The sequence below is a fragment of the Andrena cerasifolii genome, chromosome 2, assembly GCF_050908995.1.
Source record: "Andrena cerasifolii isolate SP2316 chromosome 2, iyAndCera1_principal, whole genome shotgun sequence".
Classification (NCBI taxonomy): Eukaryota; Metazoa; Arthropoda; class Insecta; order Hymenoptera; family Andrenidae; genus Andrena; species Andrena cerasifolii.
In genome coordinates this window covers 24,397,086-24,417,608 of record NC_135119.1, presented here as the reverse complement: position 1 = coordinate 24,417,608, position 20,523 = coordinate 24,397,086, and the positions used below count along the sequence as shown (strand labels likewise).

At 42.6% G+C, this 20,523-nt stretch overlaps 1 protein-coding gene across 3 annotated transcripts in view; it reads right to left on the bottom strand.

The window, feature by feature from the left end:
* The window catches only part of Cdi (serine/threonine kinase), a 50,969-nt gene that overhangs the window by 10,620 nt on the left and 19,826 nt on the right, over window positions 1–20,523 (bottom strand). For all 3 annotated transcript variants that reach the window (XM_076830671.1, XM_076830672.1, XM_076830673.1), the window contains exon 3: window positions 5,721–5,842. In XM_076830671.1, the coding sequence (XP_076686786.1) occupies window positions 5,721–5,842 (122 nt within the window). The remainder of the gene's footprint in view (window positions 1–5,720; window positions 5,843–20,523) is intronic.

Below are 20,523 nucleotides of genomic sequence, written 5' to 3'. Positions count from 1 at the left end.
CAGTGATGTCCCAACCGCATTTGAATCGCGAGCTCTTTTTATAATTCTCAAATAACCTGCTCTCCCCTCCGCTCCTCCCGTATAAGGTAAGGTATATTCAATGAGGTAAAGAAAACATATTAGAAACAGGTATTTCAGAATATAATTCGAAATTAATAATTTAACAAAGTAAATAATAATTAAATTAAATAAGTGCTAAAAATCGCCAACTAAAAGTAACTGTGGCGGTTCCCCAGAAAGCACTTCGCGGCCCACAGGATGGGAATCAGTGAATAGAATAACAAATACCAAAGAAAAGAAAGGGAAATCAGTGGAGTAAAATAAACAGAATATTTCGATAACAATATCAGAATAATTGTGCATCAGAATACGCGAGACCCAGTTTCTGAACGTTGATACGGCGTTAGGAAAGAAATCAATATTATCAGAGTACCTATCTATTTGCGCAGTGCCCCTGTTAGAAAAATAGTACTTGAGATGCTCTAAGACTTTAGGCCAATTAATCTGATTATTAATAAATAAAAGATTGTACACAGAGAATGACCAGCGACATTTATCCGCGCGTTATCTGGCTGGCGAGAAAAGTGTGGGGAGCCTTGCGAATCGAGGACCATTGGTCGAGCCGTGCCTGTAGACTGAAATCGATTCGACAGAAGCTTCGCGCACTCCGCTCGCGTAGCGCACAACGCAATTACCAACCGCCTTTCCCAACAAGGGCACAAGAAAAATGGGGGAAAAAACAGCCCCGTGATACGCTCGATCCCGTTGCCGCAAAAAGCGGCTCCTTTCAGACGCTGATTTCATTTTCCGCGAATCGCGCGATCCCAAAGATTGCGGTGGTTAAAGCATGCATGCTCAGCGCGCGCAACCGTCGATTAAGTTTCACCGCCGGGGAATTAATTACACGTCTAATCAGCTCCTGCGGTTAACAATCGCACACAGGAAAGAGAGGCGAAAGAAAGGGTTCGAGATTCTTTCCCTGGTGAATTTCGACGAGCCAGGAAAGCCGCGCGAACGCCGGCTGTAAAAAGTTCGCATGGTATGATTAAGAGGCGTATCAAATTTATTGCGACAACGGCCGGACGTCAACAATTGAAGCGATATCTTAATATCAGCGCGAGAACAAGCCGCGCGATGAGTTGCCAGTCCATTTTAGTTTATCGCGACGATATCCTCCCTCGATAGAGCGATCGCTCCGATCGAAAGAAGCCTCGCGCCGTCGTTACGTGTATAAAAGATCGTGCGACTATCCGCGTCGCGAAATTCGCACGCGATCCCGCCGAGCCGCGCTGAGACAACGGCGTACAGGCCTCTTCGCTTCGTCAACGTGACAGCTTCGAGCCTCGCTATCGACTCGATCGCAAAACAGCCGCGTTAGCGGTTCGACTATGGTACGAGGATCGAGGCTGACACTTCCTAAGTCCGAAACGCTCAGATAAGATACACAAGATTCTTGCAAACAATAAACATTATCGTGCCGTGCTTGTGTTGTGTTTCTCGTTATCAATGTACACGGTGTCTCGAGATAAGTGGCGCATGAAACGGTTGCTGAACGATAAGAGACCAGGCGTAGTGTAACGTTATTTCACTGTGTCAGTTTCAATGAAAGAGTACTAAGGTGAATGTCCCAATTTCTGCTCGTTTAAGGGGAGGTTCCGGTCTGAAAATCGTTTTTTTTATTTCATTTTTCGAATGTTTAACCCTTTAGGAATACGGGTTTAATAGGATTTGTTGAAATTCGTAATATTCGCGAAGTTATAGGCATTTGAGTAGCGGCAAATGCATGGGTAAACTGAAACTTTCTTTTACTTGGAAGAATATACTTCTGGCTAGGGGGATACCAGAAAAAATTACAAAAAATTGAGTATTTATAATTTTCTGAGGCGTTGAAAGGATGAAAACTGTAGGGAAAATGTGATTTCAAACTTCAAGTGTCGTTATTTTCTAAAAAAATGTAATTTTTTAATTTTTTCTAGTCCCCCACTCCCTAGACAGAAGAATAATCTTCAAAATAAAAAAGGTTTCAGTCGAATCGGATAATAACTTTTGGAGATACATGTCCCACCGATTTGGATCAATTTTTTGACAACTTGACTTTAACCACTCCCCAGTGCCGTCTGCAATGATTAATTATAAAACAAAAAATGTATTTCTATAATATAAGACATCCTTAATACAATGCAAAAAGTCCCAGTAAATTATATATACTAGTTTTCCTTTAATTAATTCCTAAAGATCACCTATATTTTGGGCTCTAGACCGAAAGGTCCCCTTAAGAGGTAACTCGTCATAAAGAAGGTGTAAAAAATTTATTTGTGATGAAAGTTTGCAGAGTAATTGATTAATTCTTTAATGATAAATCAGCCAATTCAAAAACTACTTAAGAAATATATTTCAAGATGTTTAACAATTAGTAATTTGTAATTAAATATATAATGCTCTAAATGTCCGTATTTCTGCTCATGAAAAATAGCGATGCATGTATTGCCCCAAGCTCGTGCAACACTCGCGTAAATGTTTAAATAATTTAGAATTATTCTGTTGCAACTATAGTACAAACGTAACGCATACAATAATAAGAAAAATACGAAATGAGCACAAATTGGGACATTCACCTTAAGGCTCGAGCTACTCGATGTTTCGGCCAAGTTATGCAGAAACCTCCAAACGCCAAAAAATCAGTTAAACGCACTACGGATCTCATAATTGTGTGAACTTTATTTTGCAAAAAATTACCAACCCATAGAAGGATTCTTATATTTGACAATTATTCAAAGTACCAAGCGATAGTTGCATTTTACTCTGAAAAAATGGAAGCTACAGAATATTTATAATAATATTAATCCTTCGTGGTCACGCGAGGTGTATCGCACCGCAGGATATGTATTTGCCAATATTTCTGTAATTTTTTAGAGCTTAATAATAAAATTTAAAAATTTGGTGAATTTCAACCAAAAAAAAATCGCTATTATCCACAACTAATTTTTCAAATACGAATTTCAACGCATCAAAATTTACCTTTCTAGAAAAGACTATTAGAGCACAATTTTACGAGTATTTCGAATGTGCGATTATAAAATGGTAACTCCAAAAGGTCGCTGGGGTGCAGTGAACTCCATGTGACTAATTTGCGATTATAAAAAGATGTGACCACGGAGGGTTAATTATACTACTAACTATTAAAAAATATTGCAAAACAATACCAAGAAATAAAATGTACCCAATAGAAATACAGCTAATTTTCTCTACCAATTAAATCCTTCGATCTAAATTTACTCAGTTTCAGCTGATTAAGGGTTGGTAGGACGCTTTCTCCATAACTTGGCCCATTTGATCCAGTAGAAGCGTGCCCAGCGCAAGCCCAGTTCACTCTCCACAATGCAATTCTCCAAAAAATTAGAAAGTAAAATGATCCGCGGCCATTTGGAAAGCAAAGCCCCTGACGGAAAGCCGAAGGCAATTATTCGGAAGCGTGTTGCTGGCTATCGTTGCCAAAGTTCAGCTCAGAGGGCGGCGATCGATTGAAGCGGGAGAGCCACGCTCTTAACTCTACAACCGAACGAACCTGGCGGGTGTTTCGAGAGTATCGACCGATTTCATTCATCCATAGGTATAGCGGTCGCTGCGGATCGCACCTGGCGCCGGTCGCCGTTCCAACAGTTACGAAATCCATCGGTCGTAAGCGACGTTAGCCCGCGATTAATACCCGATGGGTGCTTTTTTTTTTTCAATGGGATGATTCACTCGGGGACGCGCTCCCTACTGACGCGCGATTTTCGCAGCCTTCAACGCGAGAAATGCCAGAAATAAGATCCGCTAGCCGACGCGCGGGATAAACACGCGCGAGTGAGCGAGCGAGCGGGTGCGCACAGCCGAATCTGGGCCAAGCCGTTTATATCGTTGGAATGCGTTGTCGCCGCGGATGCAGAGGGTCTAGCACCGGAGCATCGCCGCGCCGCCCGCGACGCTGCTCCTCGCCATTATGTCATAACTCGTAACTCGCAAACCGCGGAACTCTTTTGGCATTAGCTCCGTGTCGTAACCGGCCCGAGCGGGTTGCGTCAACACGGGCTGAGGCATCGTTTTCGAGAGAACGCGTTTATATTCACCGCGATGGAGATCAGAGAGAACTCGGGGATCTACGCATCTGGAGGCGTGCCTCGAGGATAGACACTAGATTCTTCTTTTTTCCTAAACAAAGGAGCTTCCCCCCCTCGATCAACCGAGACTTACGAATATTTCTGTTTTCCCCGCTACGCGCTATCCGACCTGTTTCTATTCTCATCCGAATCCCCGAGACAACAGCTCCGGTTTTAATTTCAATGGCCGGAGAAGAAAGCGGATGGTGCACGCGGCTTTCTGCAGGTCCGGTGGGCCGACTCCGCGGTTCGTTAATCAGGCCCCCGGCTGCCGCGAGGGAATTCGGGCACGAGCGCTCTGGCGATTTCCTCCGATAGCCTCTACACTGTAGGGTAATTCCGGTAGAGATGGACCACGTTTTTAAAATCGCCTCAAATATTTGAAAAGTACTGAATATTAGAATAGTGTACTATCGTGTAGTGAACTATCTTTCCTAGAACATCGTAACACAATATTTCTATAAATAGCTACGGTAATAAGTAAATAAAATTTTGGGGTGTGGTCCGTAGCAATTATTTTTAGCGAAAAAATTGTTTCAATAAACAAAGAAAGATTAATTCTATTCCTAAGTAAGATTACTATAATTACTAAACACTTAGAAGGGAACATCTCGAACCCGGAAATTCAAAAAATTCTGAAACATTGTTTCTTCATACCAAAATAGGAAGTTATTGTCTTAGTGTGTTTGTATAACTGTAAATAAAATATTAATACAATTCCCTTCGCATTTCTTGTTTTAATCGCTTCAGTTAAACTTGCTCTCTTTAATTAGAATCGATATAAAGAAAGCTTTATTCAGCCATGATGATAAAATATCCGAAACCGGGTACTCGGATACTCGTTTCAAAGTACGGATATTCGGATACTCACAAGGGAAGATCCCGAACCCGAAAATTAAAAAAATTCTGAAACTTTATGAACATGTAGGGGATTTCCTCCTGGTTACAACGCAATTTTTGTTTGCTGCTCAAATTCACTTGAAGAGGGTGAAATTAGCCCCTGAAAATTCGGCTATTTTTCGATTTTGTGTTATAACTCGGAAACTGTAAGAGATAGAAAAAAAAGTTTCACGACAAAACTTACATCTTTTAATTAGATCTACCATTTGGTAAAAAAATTATTTTACAGTTCACGAGTTATAACACAAAATCGGAAAATAACCGGATTTTCAGGGGTCAATTACACCCCCTTAGACTGAATTTGGGCAGCAAACAAAAATTACATTATAATCAGAAGGAAATTCCCTACATATTCACAAAGTTTCAAAATTTTTTTACCCGGATATCGGGATAGTAAGAGCCCTAGTGTAAATATCTCTTCAAACAATTGAGTTATACCAGTAATTCTTGTGACTACACAAACAATTATCCTCCTTCCCAGAAATTGAAATGCTGATTCTCGTAAAAATTTTATAAAACAATAATGAAAAATTCAGAGACCAGCGCGATTACGATCATAACGCAGGGAACACAAAAATCCTTAACTCATCCGTCTCTCCCGGCGGTCCATCTCTACCGGAACTCCCCCGACCGCCGAGTTTCTCTGGCAGAAGTGGAGCAGCGGATTTCGATTCGACTTACCTGAGTATGTTCGGATGGCTGAGCTTGTTCATCAGCTGAACCTCCTTCAACATGTTCGGCCTGTTGGCGGGCAGCTGGTTCATCTTCAGGACCATCACCTGACTCGTCACTTTGTGGGTAACCTGGAAACGGGGTAGACAGATGTTCAGCACTATTGCTTTGCATTTTCCACGCCGCGCAGTTGAACGTCGAACCCTTCCTCGCTGGTTAAACGTTTTCTGATGGTTGCCGCAGTTAGGCGCTAGCAATTATGAAACTCGTAGCTCGCACGCCGAGATTCGATCTACAGACCCCTACCCACGCTGCTACCCCGATAATTAAATGCCGCGGTGAGCAGGATACGTCAGTCCTGGCTTTATAAAAGTTCCCTGATATCCGCGGAGCATTTGCATCGCGGATGACAGCGCGAAGGAATCGAACACGTTTCGCCGCGCGGAGAAGTAATTTAGAAAGTCAAACGCGACGTTCGGATTATCTGGAAACGGGACCGAACCGTTGGTAATATAATACGGCGCCGAGAAGTATGATTCCGGAGCGTCACTCCGGCTAATTGATAGCTTTCCTAAAAATCAACGCGACGGCATAGAGCGCAAGCTCGATCGGCTAACACTTTCTCGTTGCCGAGATCGCCGTAAGGGTCTACACCTGCGGACGAGAAAACGATCCCGATGCAGATTGCGCTGTAATTAACCGTTCCTGTGAATGACGATGCCGAGGCATCATCCTGCGTCGTTCCCGATCGCACGGCGATAACGCCCGCGCCCACGTTTTCACAGCTCGAGAGCCGCGTGAGAGAACATTCCAACGATTCCCACGAGAAACGGAGACCCTTATTAATAAAACCAGACGTCGGCGAGACGAAGACCAAGATTCAGGATTCGTAGGCACTAGTGATTGCTAAACGGTTCGTTGCTGCGCTAATTAGGTTCGCCATGGTCGAATTCAAGGTGGATTGGAAGAGCTGTGGTGATCGGTGAGTAGAATCGAAGGTGACAGTGGAAAACTGGTTCGACTGATCGATCTTAACACTAATTGTAAGTAGATCTACCAAGGGAGTCACAATCACTTGTTTTTACCATTTCTAATAAATAATCATCACCTACTCGTTTTCGGAATATCTCGTTTTCTCAGGTTTTTCCTGATATTTGTGCTTGAAATATATAAATGATTAATTCTGTAAAATAGTTTTCTTCTTTGCTTGCTTTTTTTACTATAAAATTTGTGTGGGGTAGATGCACCACTTGTGGCCACTTTAAGGTATTGTACCAGTTTTTACCACTTCTTAAAAGATATAATATTTTTCCGTGTAAGCCATAAATGTAACCTTATATTTCTGGCGGTGTACTAAATAAAATATTTATGATTGAAATTCTTCGCATAATAATGATCTGCAAGCAGTTTAAAAATAAGATAATTATGCACATGGCCAAAAACAGTGCAATAACCTATTCCGAGATGGGCCATTTTAACACCTCGCGGAACGCAGGTACACTTTTAATTTCAGAAGTTTCTGATAATATTTCCGTATAGTTTAAATACTTTGACTCTCTCTATCTGTAGACTAAATACATTTCAGTACATACACGTTGTACGAAAAATGCCAAACATTACTTGCGTGTTATGTTGGCTCAACTGTCGTATTCTTCTTTTACTTTTTTACTTTGTTCATAAAAAGAATTTAGAATTATTTCCTATCGTGATTTGTAAAAAAAGGGTTGCGCATAAAATTACCTAGGAATTGTGGAAAGACATTCGCGAAATGTGAAACTACTGAAAAAAAATAAATAATTTAGAGGAAAATTATTCTGCCACCGACTGTGATAAAAGTGATTCATTAGACTGGGAAAGAATATTAACAATCAGACAGCGGAAGCAAAAATGAGTCGTCAGATACAGACAGTGAAGATGAAACATTTCATCGTTTACATAAAAAAAGGAAAAGAGGGCAAAAGCTAAATAAAGCAGAGAAATATATTAAAAAATGCATGTCTTTTCTGAAATGACTTATAGTAGTGACTTAGAAGTAGGTACCTATATGTCAATCCTTGGTAGTTGTAGTGTTAATAACCAGCGTGCAGCGAGTCACAAATTTGTTAATCAACGAGCATCGCCTTCAATCATCCCGACTGCAGCCGCCGCACAGTGGTACATAATGACATTTTTTGTTCAAATCACCCTACAGGTCGTAATTTTTCAGAAAACTTTACGATTTTTTTTTTAAATTCTTCGCAATTATATTCTCCACCGATCTGTCCGGCCGAAATTTTGAATTTCGTTGCTGATTTTTTTATATTTAGCAAATATACAGCACTTTTCACAGATTAGTATCTGTGGGCTTTTTTGGCCGCCTGTTTCGAATTTAAAGTCAGATTTTCGAAATTGAAGGTGGTGAATCCAATATGCCGAATATAGTTGACTTTTCTGACTCAATATTGATGAGCAGGGCTTTTAATGTTTGATATTCTAGAAGGCCTGATTCACTTAACGTTTCATCCCAGTTGCCTTTAGAAATCCGACTTTATTATGTGCAATCTTGTTTGAGGAGCAGGATTTGTGCTTCTGGAAGCAAATCTCTGATTTATTGTTTATGCACGTGTTTAAAAATATCACGATGTGCTCAGGTCTGAACTGCTTACAGTTCTCTGTGGTAGGACGTGATAATTTCTTTTGAAGTCTACATGTTAAGTTACCTATTCAATTCTTGTTGTTGCTATATTGTTGTTATCAGTTAATTTTTATTTGGTTTTGGTGGTTCATCAAGTGTGCAGCAATGCGCTTCGTTTTTCACATTGTAAACAACGGGGTCTACCCGTGAAAGGAAATACAGAAATTGCACGAGGCTATTTAGAAATTCTGGAATGGGGAAACGATTATTAATCAAGATTTCAGATCAGAAAACCTTTACCTCTCGATTTTCTGAAAATCGGCGGATTGGAGCAGACCAATTACATAATTCCTCCGCGCTGACATCAAAACACTTGTTCCAGCTCCGCTCGACGCTCCGAGTAAAACGATTCCACTCGGCAACGCTGGCAATCAATTTCGCAGTTTTTAGGCTCCGCCGATACTTATTTGTTTGCCTTTTCGCCGCACGCGCCCGTGTTAAAAATAGTATAACATTCCTTCAATCACGAGAAATTGAGAATAAGTATTTAAAAAAAAATTGCTTTCATCTGTTGTTATAAAAAAAAAAATCTGGAGCAGTGGAGGAGTAAAAATTTTCCGTGCTCCGGCCTCGGCTCCGGGCGCAACCCCACTGCTCCGCGCTTCAGCTCCAAGCTCCGCTCCAACGCTCTGCTAAAAATTGACGTTCAATCAACCCCCGAATGGAAGCGGATCTGCAACTAACTCTGCCGCGTTTAGACATCCCCAGCGCCGCGGAACGCACGGAGGCGCTGAATTACCAAATCTGGTCCAGCGGTACGAGGCGCAGGAAAACTAGATTCGCGGGAAAATGTCAAGCAGACAGTTCGTCCATTTTTAATTTGCCCGCAAGTTGCTCTTGTAACGGGACGACGGTGGTGGCGGCGTGGCTCGCGTGGCGCCGCACTTTTACGAATTCTCGCGCCGACCGTGCTTCCGTGACGCGCGCGCGGAGCACACGCTCGGCGGAGCGGAGCGTGCACCGTTACCGAAAGAGACTTAGGATCCTCGCTTGGATCGGATCGATCGAGGGCGCAGGTAGGCGCGGGCAGGCGGAGGTGAGGGGTTGCCGGAAGCCGCGGGAAGAAATTCAGCCGAGGGGGAAGAGGAAGGGCGACCGCGCGTCGGTGTCGCGAGGTGGAAATTCCGCGGGGTTAAAAAGTCGAGAATATCCGAAGGGAATCTGGCCAGGATTCCTTGGCAGTGGCTGGCTTAGTTGGGCCGCGGCCAAACGATGACGAATACGCTCGGAGCAGGCGGGTAAACAGACCGCTTGCAAATCGAGCGTTCCGCGAGGAGAAAAAAAAAAGAAAGCGAAGGGAAGAGGAAAACGAAGGTAACGAGGAACTCGGTCTTCTCGAATTCCGCGCCTCGCCCGAGAAAAACGACACCGCCGTGTCTACGGCCACCTTTTTCGGGCTTTTAATCGAATTAATCGAGCTCCTCCTTCCACCGCGAGTACAACGCCTCTAATTCCAGTGGAATTACACGGCGGATCGATTTCTCGGGGGTATCGCGTTGCAAGCCTCGCTCGAGAGCACGGGAGCCTCTTTTTATTTGCACCTGCTGTCAATGGTCACCGAATTTCAATCTCATCCCGAGCGTCTGCTGTTCGCTCAAAGAGGAAATGCTCCTACGGCTCTCCCCTTTATTCGTCACAGACGCGTAGCGCCCTCCAGAGCCGGGGAAAAGTGAAGATCCCCAGGACCGAGAGAGTCAATTACCAGACACCTTTGTTCGTCCCGGACGGAGCGCTCGAAACGTGGTTGTCCAACGGCGAAACTGTGCCAAGCGGTTTTCACCCGGCGGCCGAAAGCTGCAGGCAGTCTCCTCAAACCCCCCTCGCGAAAGTCACTGCAGAGGATGCCGAATAATTAGGCGCGCGAATTTAAATAATTCTCACTGTCTGCGCGGAGAGCCGCGTCCTTGCGTCCCATCCACGCACTGGAGAGCCCATTGTTAGCGGACGCGCAGAGAAAGCACGCGGTCATTATTATACCACGAGTGATTAACGCGCAGGCCGTTGCGCGGACGAGCACCAAGACGGAATGACTCTCGAGCGACGCGGGATTTGTAAGTAGGTTCGCTTCCCGATTTTTCGCGATTTTAATCGAGCTACCTTTTGCGGAGGTGAGATTACAGGGAAGTCTCGCAAGGAGAGTGTTTTAGGTGTCCGCCTCCGATCATTTTGATTTTTGGATATGTCATAGAGGACCGAAAAATAAGAAATACGTGTTTTTTTATTTTCCCCGTTTTCATATTTGGGGGGCGAAAACTGCGTTCAAAGATAGGGTTGAAAAATTATTTTTCTGGATTTTTGAAAATCTGGTGAGTCAGTCATATTGAGCATTCAAAGACACAAAATTCGTCCATTGACACTATTCCCCTATCTCTAATAGTTCTCGAGATATTCCACAAAATGATTTTTCACCCCTAACTTTGAACGCAGTTTTCACCCCCCAAATATGAAAACAGGGGAAAATAAAAAAACACGTATTTCTTATTTTTGGGTACTCTATAATATATCCAAAAATCAAAATGATCGGAGGCGGACACCTGAAATACTCTCCTTGTCAGTCGAAATTCCACGCTTACAGGCTCATTAACAGCCTGTTACTCTAATTGCTCTACTGAATTCACATGCGTTTTACTATAATGGGTAATGAAATCGAATAATAATGATAATACAGTGTAGAAAGGTTGCGAAGTTAGTGAAACACTTTCGTTCGGTTCACAGTAGCTGCCAACGAGGGAGGAACGAGCCCGGAGATTAAAAGTGACGGGTCAATTAGGGTGTGGCCGAACGTGTTGGGGATTTTGAAGATTCAAAGGCTTCCGGAAAGAGGCGGCCTCTCTAAAAGGGTGTCGCGTCGAACCGAGCTGATTCCCATTAGCTTTGTCGAACAGGAGGAAAGGAGCCGGCCCAGAGGGCCCTACTTCGACGTACTAATTCGGGGATTAAAAAACCCAATGGGTTCGCGCTTGGCGCGCTAATTGCTCACCTGATTCAATAAGATGGGATCGCCGCCGACTGTGCCGCAAGATAACAGCGGAATTGTAAATTTACGAAGCAATTAAGGTCGACCGGCCCAATTAAAGGGCAAACACGCGCTTCGCGGGTATAGTTTTATTCAAAGCGGTCGCTTGTAAAGCGAGAGGCTAGTAAAGGCCAACCGCGTCTATTTGTCACTGCGACAGAGTACCTACTCGCGGATGAGAAACGGACGATGTCATAATGCGATCTGTTTTCACGAGTTCTTCAATTTAAGGGCCAGGCGAAAATGCAAAAAAGCATTGTCCAAACGCTAAGAAAAATTGGAAGATTAAATGTTGTCAACCTGGATTTTAAAATATATAATGTTATAAAGCTCGTCCCCACGCACATATTTTCTATTTACAGTTTGTTTATTCAATCATTAATATTACAGATAAAAAAAATTTCGTTTATAATTTTTTGTTTACAATTTTTATCTCGAATAGTAATGATTGGGTAAACAAACTGTGAAGAGAAAAAATGTGCGTCGTGACGAGCTTTGCAACACTGTATTTTTTAAAATGCAGTTTCACAGTAGGGAAAAGTGGGGTAAAACGGAACACCAATGTTTCTGTTAGATAAGAGCTGCGAATGAGTTGGTATCGCGTGACATGGAACCAAAGGATCCTCATAGCATTTTGTGATAGACCATAGACCCCTGCACGCGTTATTTTTCCATTAAGAGAGTTGGAAAAATTACCGGTATCGACGTTTCAATATTGCGTTGGACTTTCGACCACTTTTCGGTACTTGGATTTGGAAAATTAATAACGGCAAGTACATCGTTGGATTCTATAGTCCTTACGCTACATTTTGACGTATATAAAAAGTTCTTTACCTCGCACTGAAGTGTAAATATTAAATGTTTACTAAATGACTGCATGTAAAAGGTGGGCCCATGAGGCCTGCACCAGTGCTGAAAAGGAAGATGATACATTTGTACGTGATTTTTGTTCATAAAATAATAAACAAACTGTATTAATCTATCCTTCTTTTACGATATTATATTCATATTTGATTATTTTCCGTAATTTTCATGTAATCTAGTAAAATATTTTTTCCAATATGTATAACATATATTTCTGTTATATTTTATTTGTAACAGTTATACCTAAAACATATATTTATAGTTTTTAACATAAATGAATACATTTTGAATCATAAAAATAAAGATTTATACCTCCGGTAAATTTCATTTTCCGTCGTTCCCAAAAATTTTCCTTAACAATGGCTTTGATTTTCTTATAGTCTAAGGTCCACTGAAGACTCCTGTCGAAGTCTCGTGTCTTTTTCTCCTCCCGATTTTAAGTTATCACCCTCCAAAGTGAAGCGTTCCGTTTCACCCCACCTTCCCCTATTTAATATTCCAGTCTCCCTTCGCATTTGGACAATATCTACGCATTTTCGAGCGCCAGTCCCCTTGTTGCACCGGGCCCTTCAATTATCGAGCACACCGAGAATAACTTGAAGTAGGAAATTGATAAATCATTGGTCCCCATATCGGTTCCAGCAGCGGAGCACTCTCTCGAAGTGGATAACGATCCGTCAACTTTCAGTCTGCGCAAACACCGCTGGGTATAACGGAGTAAATCACAGGTGCTCCGCTTTACCCTGGTTCGTCGGCATAATTAAAGTCCGTGCGCCAATTAAAATTGCGAGCAGGGGGAGCGCTGAAAGTTCAAAGTTCGCGCGCTGCGGGGCTTCAGCAAAAGTCAATTGCAAGTGCGCAGGGTGACGTTTACGCGAGCTCCTCTCCTTAACGAGGTTCGCTGCACCGCCGCTATTTTTGCATCGCGTTATTTTTTATGACGCCAGCAGCACTTTCCATTGTTTTCTAGAAACGCCTTCCACGCGAAAACGGCCCCGGTTGCCCCTAAATTTCTCAAAACTTGTTTACACGTCTCGATAGTCAGATAGGATGGATTTCAGTTAATTGGCACCACCCCTCGCACTAATCGCGAAAGTAACTACGGACGTTCGTGCAACTAGGCCACTCGTTTAATCGAGGCAAAGTGTTCTGGCCCCCGCGTGTCCCAATTTAATCCGCCGCCCAGTGCGCCGCACGTATTCCAAAATTCTGGAACACTTTCCCGGCAACCTCCCGTGGCGAGGAAATTAAACGAGCCTTTCCGCGAAAAGCATGGAAAAGATCCAAGAAAACGGCGCGTTATTTCAGCTCGCTTCGTAGAAAGCAGCGAGTCTATTAAGAGCCGTTCGCCAATTAAGAAGCGCGCCTCCGAAGGCCGAGCCTTGAAAGGCTTTACAAGTTCAGAGTTTTTCCCGGTACCGGGCTCCAGCGAAAGTTCAAGCGAGAACTAGAAGAGGATCGTAAAATCGAATAGGATTCGCGTTCGACGACAAGCACCAGGCGATATCGGCCGCTGTTCCGAAGGCAAATCGAAGTAGACGATGCGCGGTATATTTCCAAGACCCACAGAGAGGATTTCTCTGGCGACCGAACCCCGAGACATCGCGATAAATTTCTTTACACTTTCTCCGCGCGGATGCTTTCTATATTAATATTTCCCCAAACGTTTTTTTTTTTTTTTTCGAGCCGAAAAGTTGAGATAACAGCTGGCTAAAGGTGGCATTAACCTCGTTCCGCCGACCAAACGGTGTTTACCAATTCAATTTCTGTCCTTTCCCAAAACGATTAATCGATCGAGAAAGCCTGCGGATCGAATTAAGTATTTATAGTCAGGCTTCAACGCCTGCATCGCGATACGGTTTAGCATAAATTCGGTGCGAGCCACGTATCTGGCAGCCGAGTATAATTAACTCCTCGACTGTCTGTACTTCTCTCCGAATGCGGTAAACTAAGACGGAGAATGCAAAAGTGGCTGCGTGTAATTAGCCGTCACGGCGCTGCTAATTGCGACGCGAGGAAAGTTCACCGTAAAATCAACATTATTAAGGAAAAGCTCCGCGCGGTCGCTGCTGGCCCAGGATCGCGGCTCAATTTTGCCCGGGCATTCCGATTCAGAAATTTCTCAATTCGCCCCGTAAAGCGCGAAGCCAACGGGATTAACTCGTTCTCGCCTCGGCGTTTCGCTCGATTTCTCGATAGATACCGCGGGGGTCGTTTTCGTTTCTCGCGCCAACGGGACGACCACGCTGGCTCTGAACGCGCCCGTTAACGATGCCGGTTTCACTTCCGACGGTGTACCCCGTCACAGCCTTGGCTATCGGTCAGCTACTTTTCTGCGATGACAGGTGAAATTCGGTGGAACCTTAATGACGCTTCTGGAGAGCTTAGCGCGGAGAAAGAAGCGCCTGGATTGTGAGATTTATTTCAGAGAGATGTAGAAGAAGTCCTGGAGATTACCGCAGTTGGCAATCTTAGAAGCGAAGTGGAGGCTGATGAGTAGACGAAAGTTTGATTAGGTTATTAATCGCGGAAGAAAGGCAGCTGTAGGAGACCGAGGACTGCCAGCTGTTCTCATGAATACTGGCGAAGGACTTAAGGGGACTAGGCAGTCGTTTTCCGTGACAGAAACACTTTCTTTTTAATGTATTTGCGCAGAAAAAAAATGAAAGCAACTCCAGATGTGTATCCTTTTACCCAATGTGTTCAAACGTGCCCCAAACAGTGAGGGGACGTTCTATTCTTTCGGTCGAAAAATCCGCCGCTTTTCGGCGATGGTTTTTATAATGAAATACACACTTAAGGTTTTTTCAATTAATTATAGACTTTTACTTTTGTCATTTTCCAACTACACGCATATGATGTTAGTTCTTACTTTTGATTATGTTATTTGGCCGTCTACATTTACTTTTCGTGTACTCTACTGTGTTAGTTTTAGTTTTAAGTAGGTTTAAATGGTAAGGTTAATAACAGCTGACAGCTGTACCTCGACTTTTGCAGTCCTCTAGTGTTATATATGCTATTCAAATCTGACTATTCTTTTTCTTTTTCCGCTTTCTCTTTCTCGCTTTTTTATATGTTTTCTATTGTAAAGTCCACTGTGCAATAAAGAATTATTATTATTATTATTATTATTATTTTCGAATTTCGGGGGGTATATTCTACCACTCCTGAAATACTACTACCACTATTCAAATCTAACTATTCTTTTCCTTTTTCCGCTCTCTCTTTCTCGCTTTTTTATGTTTTCTATTGTAAAGTCCACTGTGTAATAAAGAATTATTATTATTATTTTCGAATTTCGGGGGGTATATTCTACCACTCCTGAAATACAATTACCACTATTCAAATCTGACTATTCTTTTCCTTTTTCCGCTTTCTCTTTCTCGCTTTTTATATGTTTTCTATTGTAAATTCCACTCTGCAATAAAGAATTATTATTATTATTTTCGAATTTCGGGGGGTATATTCTACCACTCCTGAAATACTACTACCACTATTCAAATCTGACTATTCTTTTTCTTTTTCCTCTTTCTCTTTCTCGCTTTTTTATGTTTTCTATTATAAAGTCCACTGTGCAATAAAGAATTATTATTATTATTATTATTTTCGAATTTCGGGGGTATATTATACCACTCCTGAAATACAAGAAAAAATCTTTGTTGTTTGTTTATTTTACTTGTTTACTTAAATATTTCGCAGTGAAGTTGGCGTTTCCAGAATTGCTGGCGATTGAAATTTCGGACGACTGGATCATCGGAAACAAAAAAAGCAAACATATTTTTAATTTGCAGGAGTATGGCTGTCTCGCTAACCACAAATATCGTAAGATTTCTTAATATTCTCCCACATTTTATATCTATTAAACAGAAAAGAAATGCCCTCTTCGGTACTTTCAACTTTGATCGACTCCCATTTTGATAATTTTCGTTCGAAATTGTTCTTTCGTGGAAAGCGAGACAACCATACTCCTGCGAATTAGAAATATGTTTGCTTTTTTTATTCCCGATGATCCAGTCGTCCGAAATTTTAACCGCCAGCAATTCTGAAGCCGCCAACTTCGCTGCGAAATATTTACGTAAACAAATGAAATAAACAAACGACAAAGATTTTTTCTTGTATTCCAAGAGTGACAGAATATACTCCCAGAAATTCGAAAACGTTAAGTGTTTATTTCATTATAACAACCATTACCGAAACGTGGCCGATTTTTCGGCCGAGAGAGTAGAACGTCCCCTCGAAGGCTGATGCGGCTCTTTGTATTATAGCAGTGCAGGAAAAAAATTGTTTTCTCATATCCCTGAACAACAAATAAATAAAGATCGTAAAGTTCTTTACTGCAAGTTGTATGCTTTTTCAACAAAAAAAACCCTACGTTTTTACCTATTTTTTGAGCGATTTCGTGAAAATATCCCCTCAAGAAAGGGACCTGAGTCATGAAGATGGTTACGTAGAGGACAGGCGTGATAGAGCAATCGAAGATTGTGCAGTAAAAGTTTAAACTGTCAGTTCACTTGTTCCATTTCTGACGCGCTGCAAAGTGCTCGACCGGTTTCGAAAATGGCACCCTGGCGTGTACACGCTGCAGAGAAACCGGCCGCGCTTCCACGCCGCGATTTGCATATCGCCTAGAGCCTGCAGGCTAATAAATGTCGATTTCCCGAGAGCGCGGATTTTTACCGAGAACCGTCGATGCATCGCTAATCGACTGGATTAATCGAGTGTCCCGGGACATTTCGGATTTCAAAGCGGCGTTTCGCTTCTCGCTGCGACGGACACCCGCCCCTTATCTCGCGACAGGGCGAATAAATTTCAGCGCTTCGAGTATCCAGGCCGCGAGGGTTTTCCCCCCGCCGCCCCCTTTTTTCGATCGGTCCAATTCCGGTCTCGCTTTTACATTCGCGAGTAAAAGTTGCTCGGGAGGAAATTTCAGCGCCGATAGAACGGAACTTGGCGCCCGGGGGACGCGACAGCTCGGCTATTTCGCTGTTTATTTCAATCGGGAGTCGGAGAGGCGCTCGCTGCTTGGAATTCCAGAGAGCTAGGGGCGCCGATGTGACGAACAAGGCTTTCGACTATCAGCGATATGGTACTACGAAGGCAGGATTGATAGTTGGTCAGAAAACTCTATTGAGAATAACCTGGAGCTCGGAGTTCCTTATTGTTGCTTGTAAATTGGGGTGCCCGGGTTTATCTCCTTTTTTAGGGCGTCCGAGGGAACTTCCCCCAGTGATCCAGATTTTTCGATGCTGCTAAATGTTAAAAATTTATTTTTTATTTTATTTCAGGTATAAATTAAGTTTGCGTATTTTATAAAAAAAATTAGTTGTAGTTAAGTGCATAAACAGCCATAAACAAATTCCTACTTCGTACAACTATATTTTATCTGTATTACCTGATTGCGGTTACAGTCTATAATTTACAGAAAAATTTGTCTTGGGATATCGTACCCAATATAAGAAACAGGTAAAAGTTATGTTAGAATATAATGTTTATTTATTTAAGAAAATAAAAGTTACACAGTCGATCGTCAGTATAATGATAATAAGAACTGTGTAAAACTTAAACTAAAAGTAATAGAAAGAATAGTCTTTAGCGCGATACAAGTTAACCGTTTGGAGGGTTTTCTCGGACTGAGAAGCGCAGGGGTCGAGAAGACCGCTTTCCCCTCTTTTGGGTGGTCTCCTGTAGCGAAAGAAAGGAAAACTCACAAGTCACCGGGTCCCCAAAGTCCCTGGCACTCCAACTCCAGGAACAGTCCATCGTTGTACACATTCCAACAAGTTAAAAGTTAAGAAAATAGTTAACAGAATTGTTGGAGTTCAACGAGTCTCAGTGTTAGGACTAAGGGGCTGCGTTTCTCTTTTTCTGGAGAAGAGGGGCGAAGGGTCTTGACCGGGGCATAAGGTGACGACCGTAGCCAGTCTGAAAATTGTGACCAAACCGTGCAGATCGCGTTCCGTCTCTTAAGGGGAGGTTCTGGTCTAGAGCCCCAAAAAATAGGTGATATTTAGGAATTAATTAAAGGAAAACTACTATATATAATTTAATGGGACTTGTTGCATTGTATTAAGGATGTCTTATGTTATAGAAATATATTTTCTGTTTTATAATTAATCAGTGCAAACAGCCCTGGTGAGTCGTTAAAGTTAAGGCGTCAAAAAATTGATCCAAATCGGTGGGACCTGTATCTCTAAAAGTTATTATCCGATTCGACTGAAACCTTTTTTATTTTGAAGATTATTCTTTTTTCTAGGGGAGGGGGGGGGGACTAAAAAAAATTACAAAAATTACATTTTTTTTAGAAAATAACGACACTTCACGTTTGAAATCACTTTTCACTGTATTTTCCGTCATTTCAACGCCTTTAAAAATTATAAATTTTCAACTTTTTGTATTTTTTCTGGTTTCCCCCCGTAGCCAGAAGTATATTCTTCAAAATAAAAAAAGTTTCAGTCGTATCGGATAATAACTTTTGAAGATACAGGTCCCACCGTTTTGAGAACACTGTCTCGAGAAAAACGCGTTTGAAGTTTTACGTGAGCGCCGAGTGACCGGTCGTGACCCATGCATTTGCCGCTACTCAAATGCCTATAACTTCGTGAATTTTACGAATTTCAACAAATCCTTTTAAACACGTTTTCCTAAAAGGTTGAACATTCGAAAAATTAAATAAAAAAAAATCGACATTTAGACCAGAACCTCCCCTTAAAGTTTCTTTTTTCTTGTATACTTTTATATATAACCAACTAACATTAATACGTGGACACACTGTGTATTGTCTATCTATACAATAAACCATAGTTGTGTTTATAGTGTGACATTTATTTTCAACCTCTGCGGAGTAATTTCCAACAAGAATATCCAGTGGAAATATCCGGGGTTTTAATGCTCCCTGTGCTAGATCAGTGATTTTACGGATGGCAGCCGTGCTCCCGAGGTGTTCCCTGGATTATTTCGATTATTCGGAGTATTTCTAGGAATGCGACCAAGAAACCCGATCGGAGAAGCGATGGTAGGAGATAGCAGAGGTGGAGAGGTGTCGCGCTCTCAAAGGACCTTCGTAAGGCCGCGGCGGTTGGCGCAGGGGAACGATCTCTCGGAAGTTGCGCCGGCCGGTCGTAGGATAGAGAAGCGACGACCTTGCCTGAGAGTGGAAGATGCCCGCCGCGGGCATTTCCTTCCTCCGACGAAATAAGAATGCTCGGAGCAGACGAGAAAGCCGGTCACGCCGCGTTGGCCATGGAGTACGAACACTCTCTAATGAGCCTCTCTGTTACGGCTCCTCGTTCCTCGCTCATTTTCGTTCTACGACCAATTCATTAGCCGGAGAGGAGCAGCAGAGCAACAGCAGAGCAAGTATGCGGGCCCTGGCCGGCGATCCCAGCCCGAGGGATCGGCAATCCTCTCCTCTCGCGCGGCGGAAGTTCGCGCAGCCCGCTTAATTTTATTGTCCACGCGGAATTTCGAAAGTGATGGAGTTCCTTCGCGTTCCCATGCGTAGGGCCATTCCCGATTACGCTGCACCGAGCTGCCCGTTGCTCAAGGCGGATCGATCGGCGCGAACAGAGGGAGGATCGGTATCCTCGAGAGCCGCTGCAGCAAGGTAAACCGCGAGCGATTGGAAAGTGACGGAATGTCTTCCTGCTGGCCCACAAACGATCGCCGATCTTAACATCGGCATCGAGCCAATCCACGATGCCGGCTCGGTTATTTCATAGTTGTGCAATATGATCGTTTTAGTGTGGTTCGCTCGGTTCATTGAATGCGACGCACCCCTGGGGAAATTGCAGCGTGGGCACAGTAGAATTACACTAGGGGAGAAAGAAGTTAACAGGTTTTTTACTTGTTCTATTTCTGTGATTTTTGAGCATACATTTGGGACTGTGGTATGGTTATTGTGTATATTCTGGTGGAGAATTTGGAGCTGTATAAAACCCAGTTAAAGTTGAATTTATTTAACTGACAAACAAAAGTGTTACATGACACTGAACGGGGTAACACATTTTTGGCGTTTAGTATTGTCTTCTTAGGTTGCCCTAAAAGCAAAAGGTGCCCCCACAAAATATTAGATTTTTTTTTATTAATGTTCAGAAGTGGTGACTTTTTGTTGGCTTTAAAAATGTGTTGTCTTGTTTAATGTTATGCAGGCTTTTTCTTAGTTAGTTAAATAAATTCAACTGTAACTGGATTTTATACAGCTTTTAATTCTCGTTCAAGATATGTATATTAGGCACACGCTGCAGTTTTAAGTTGATATT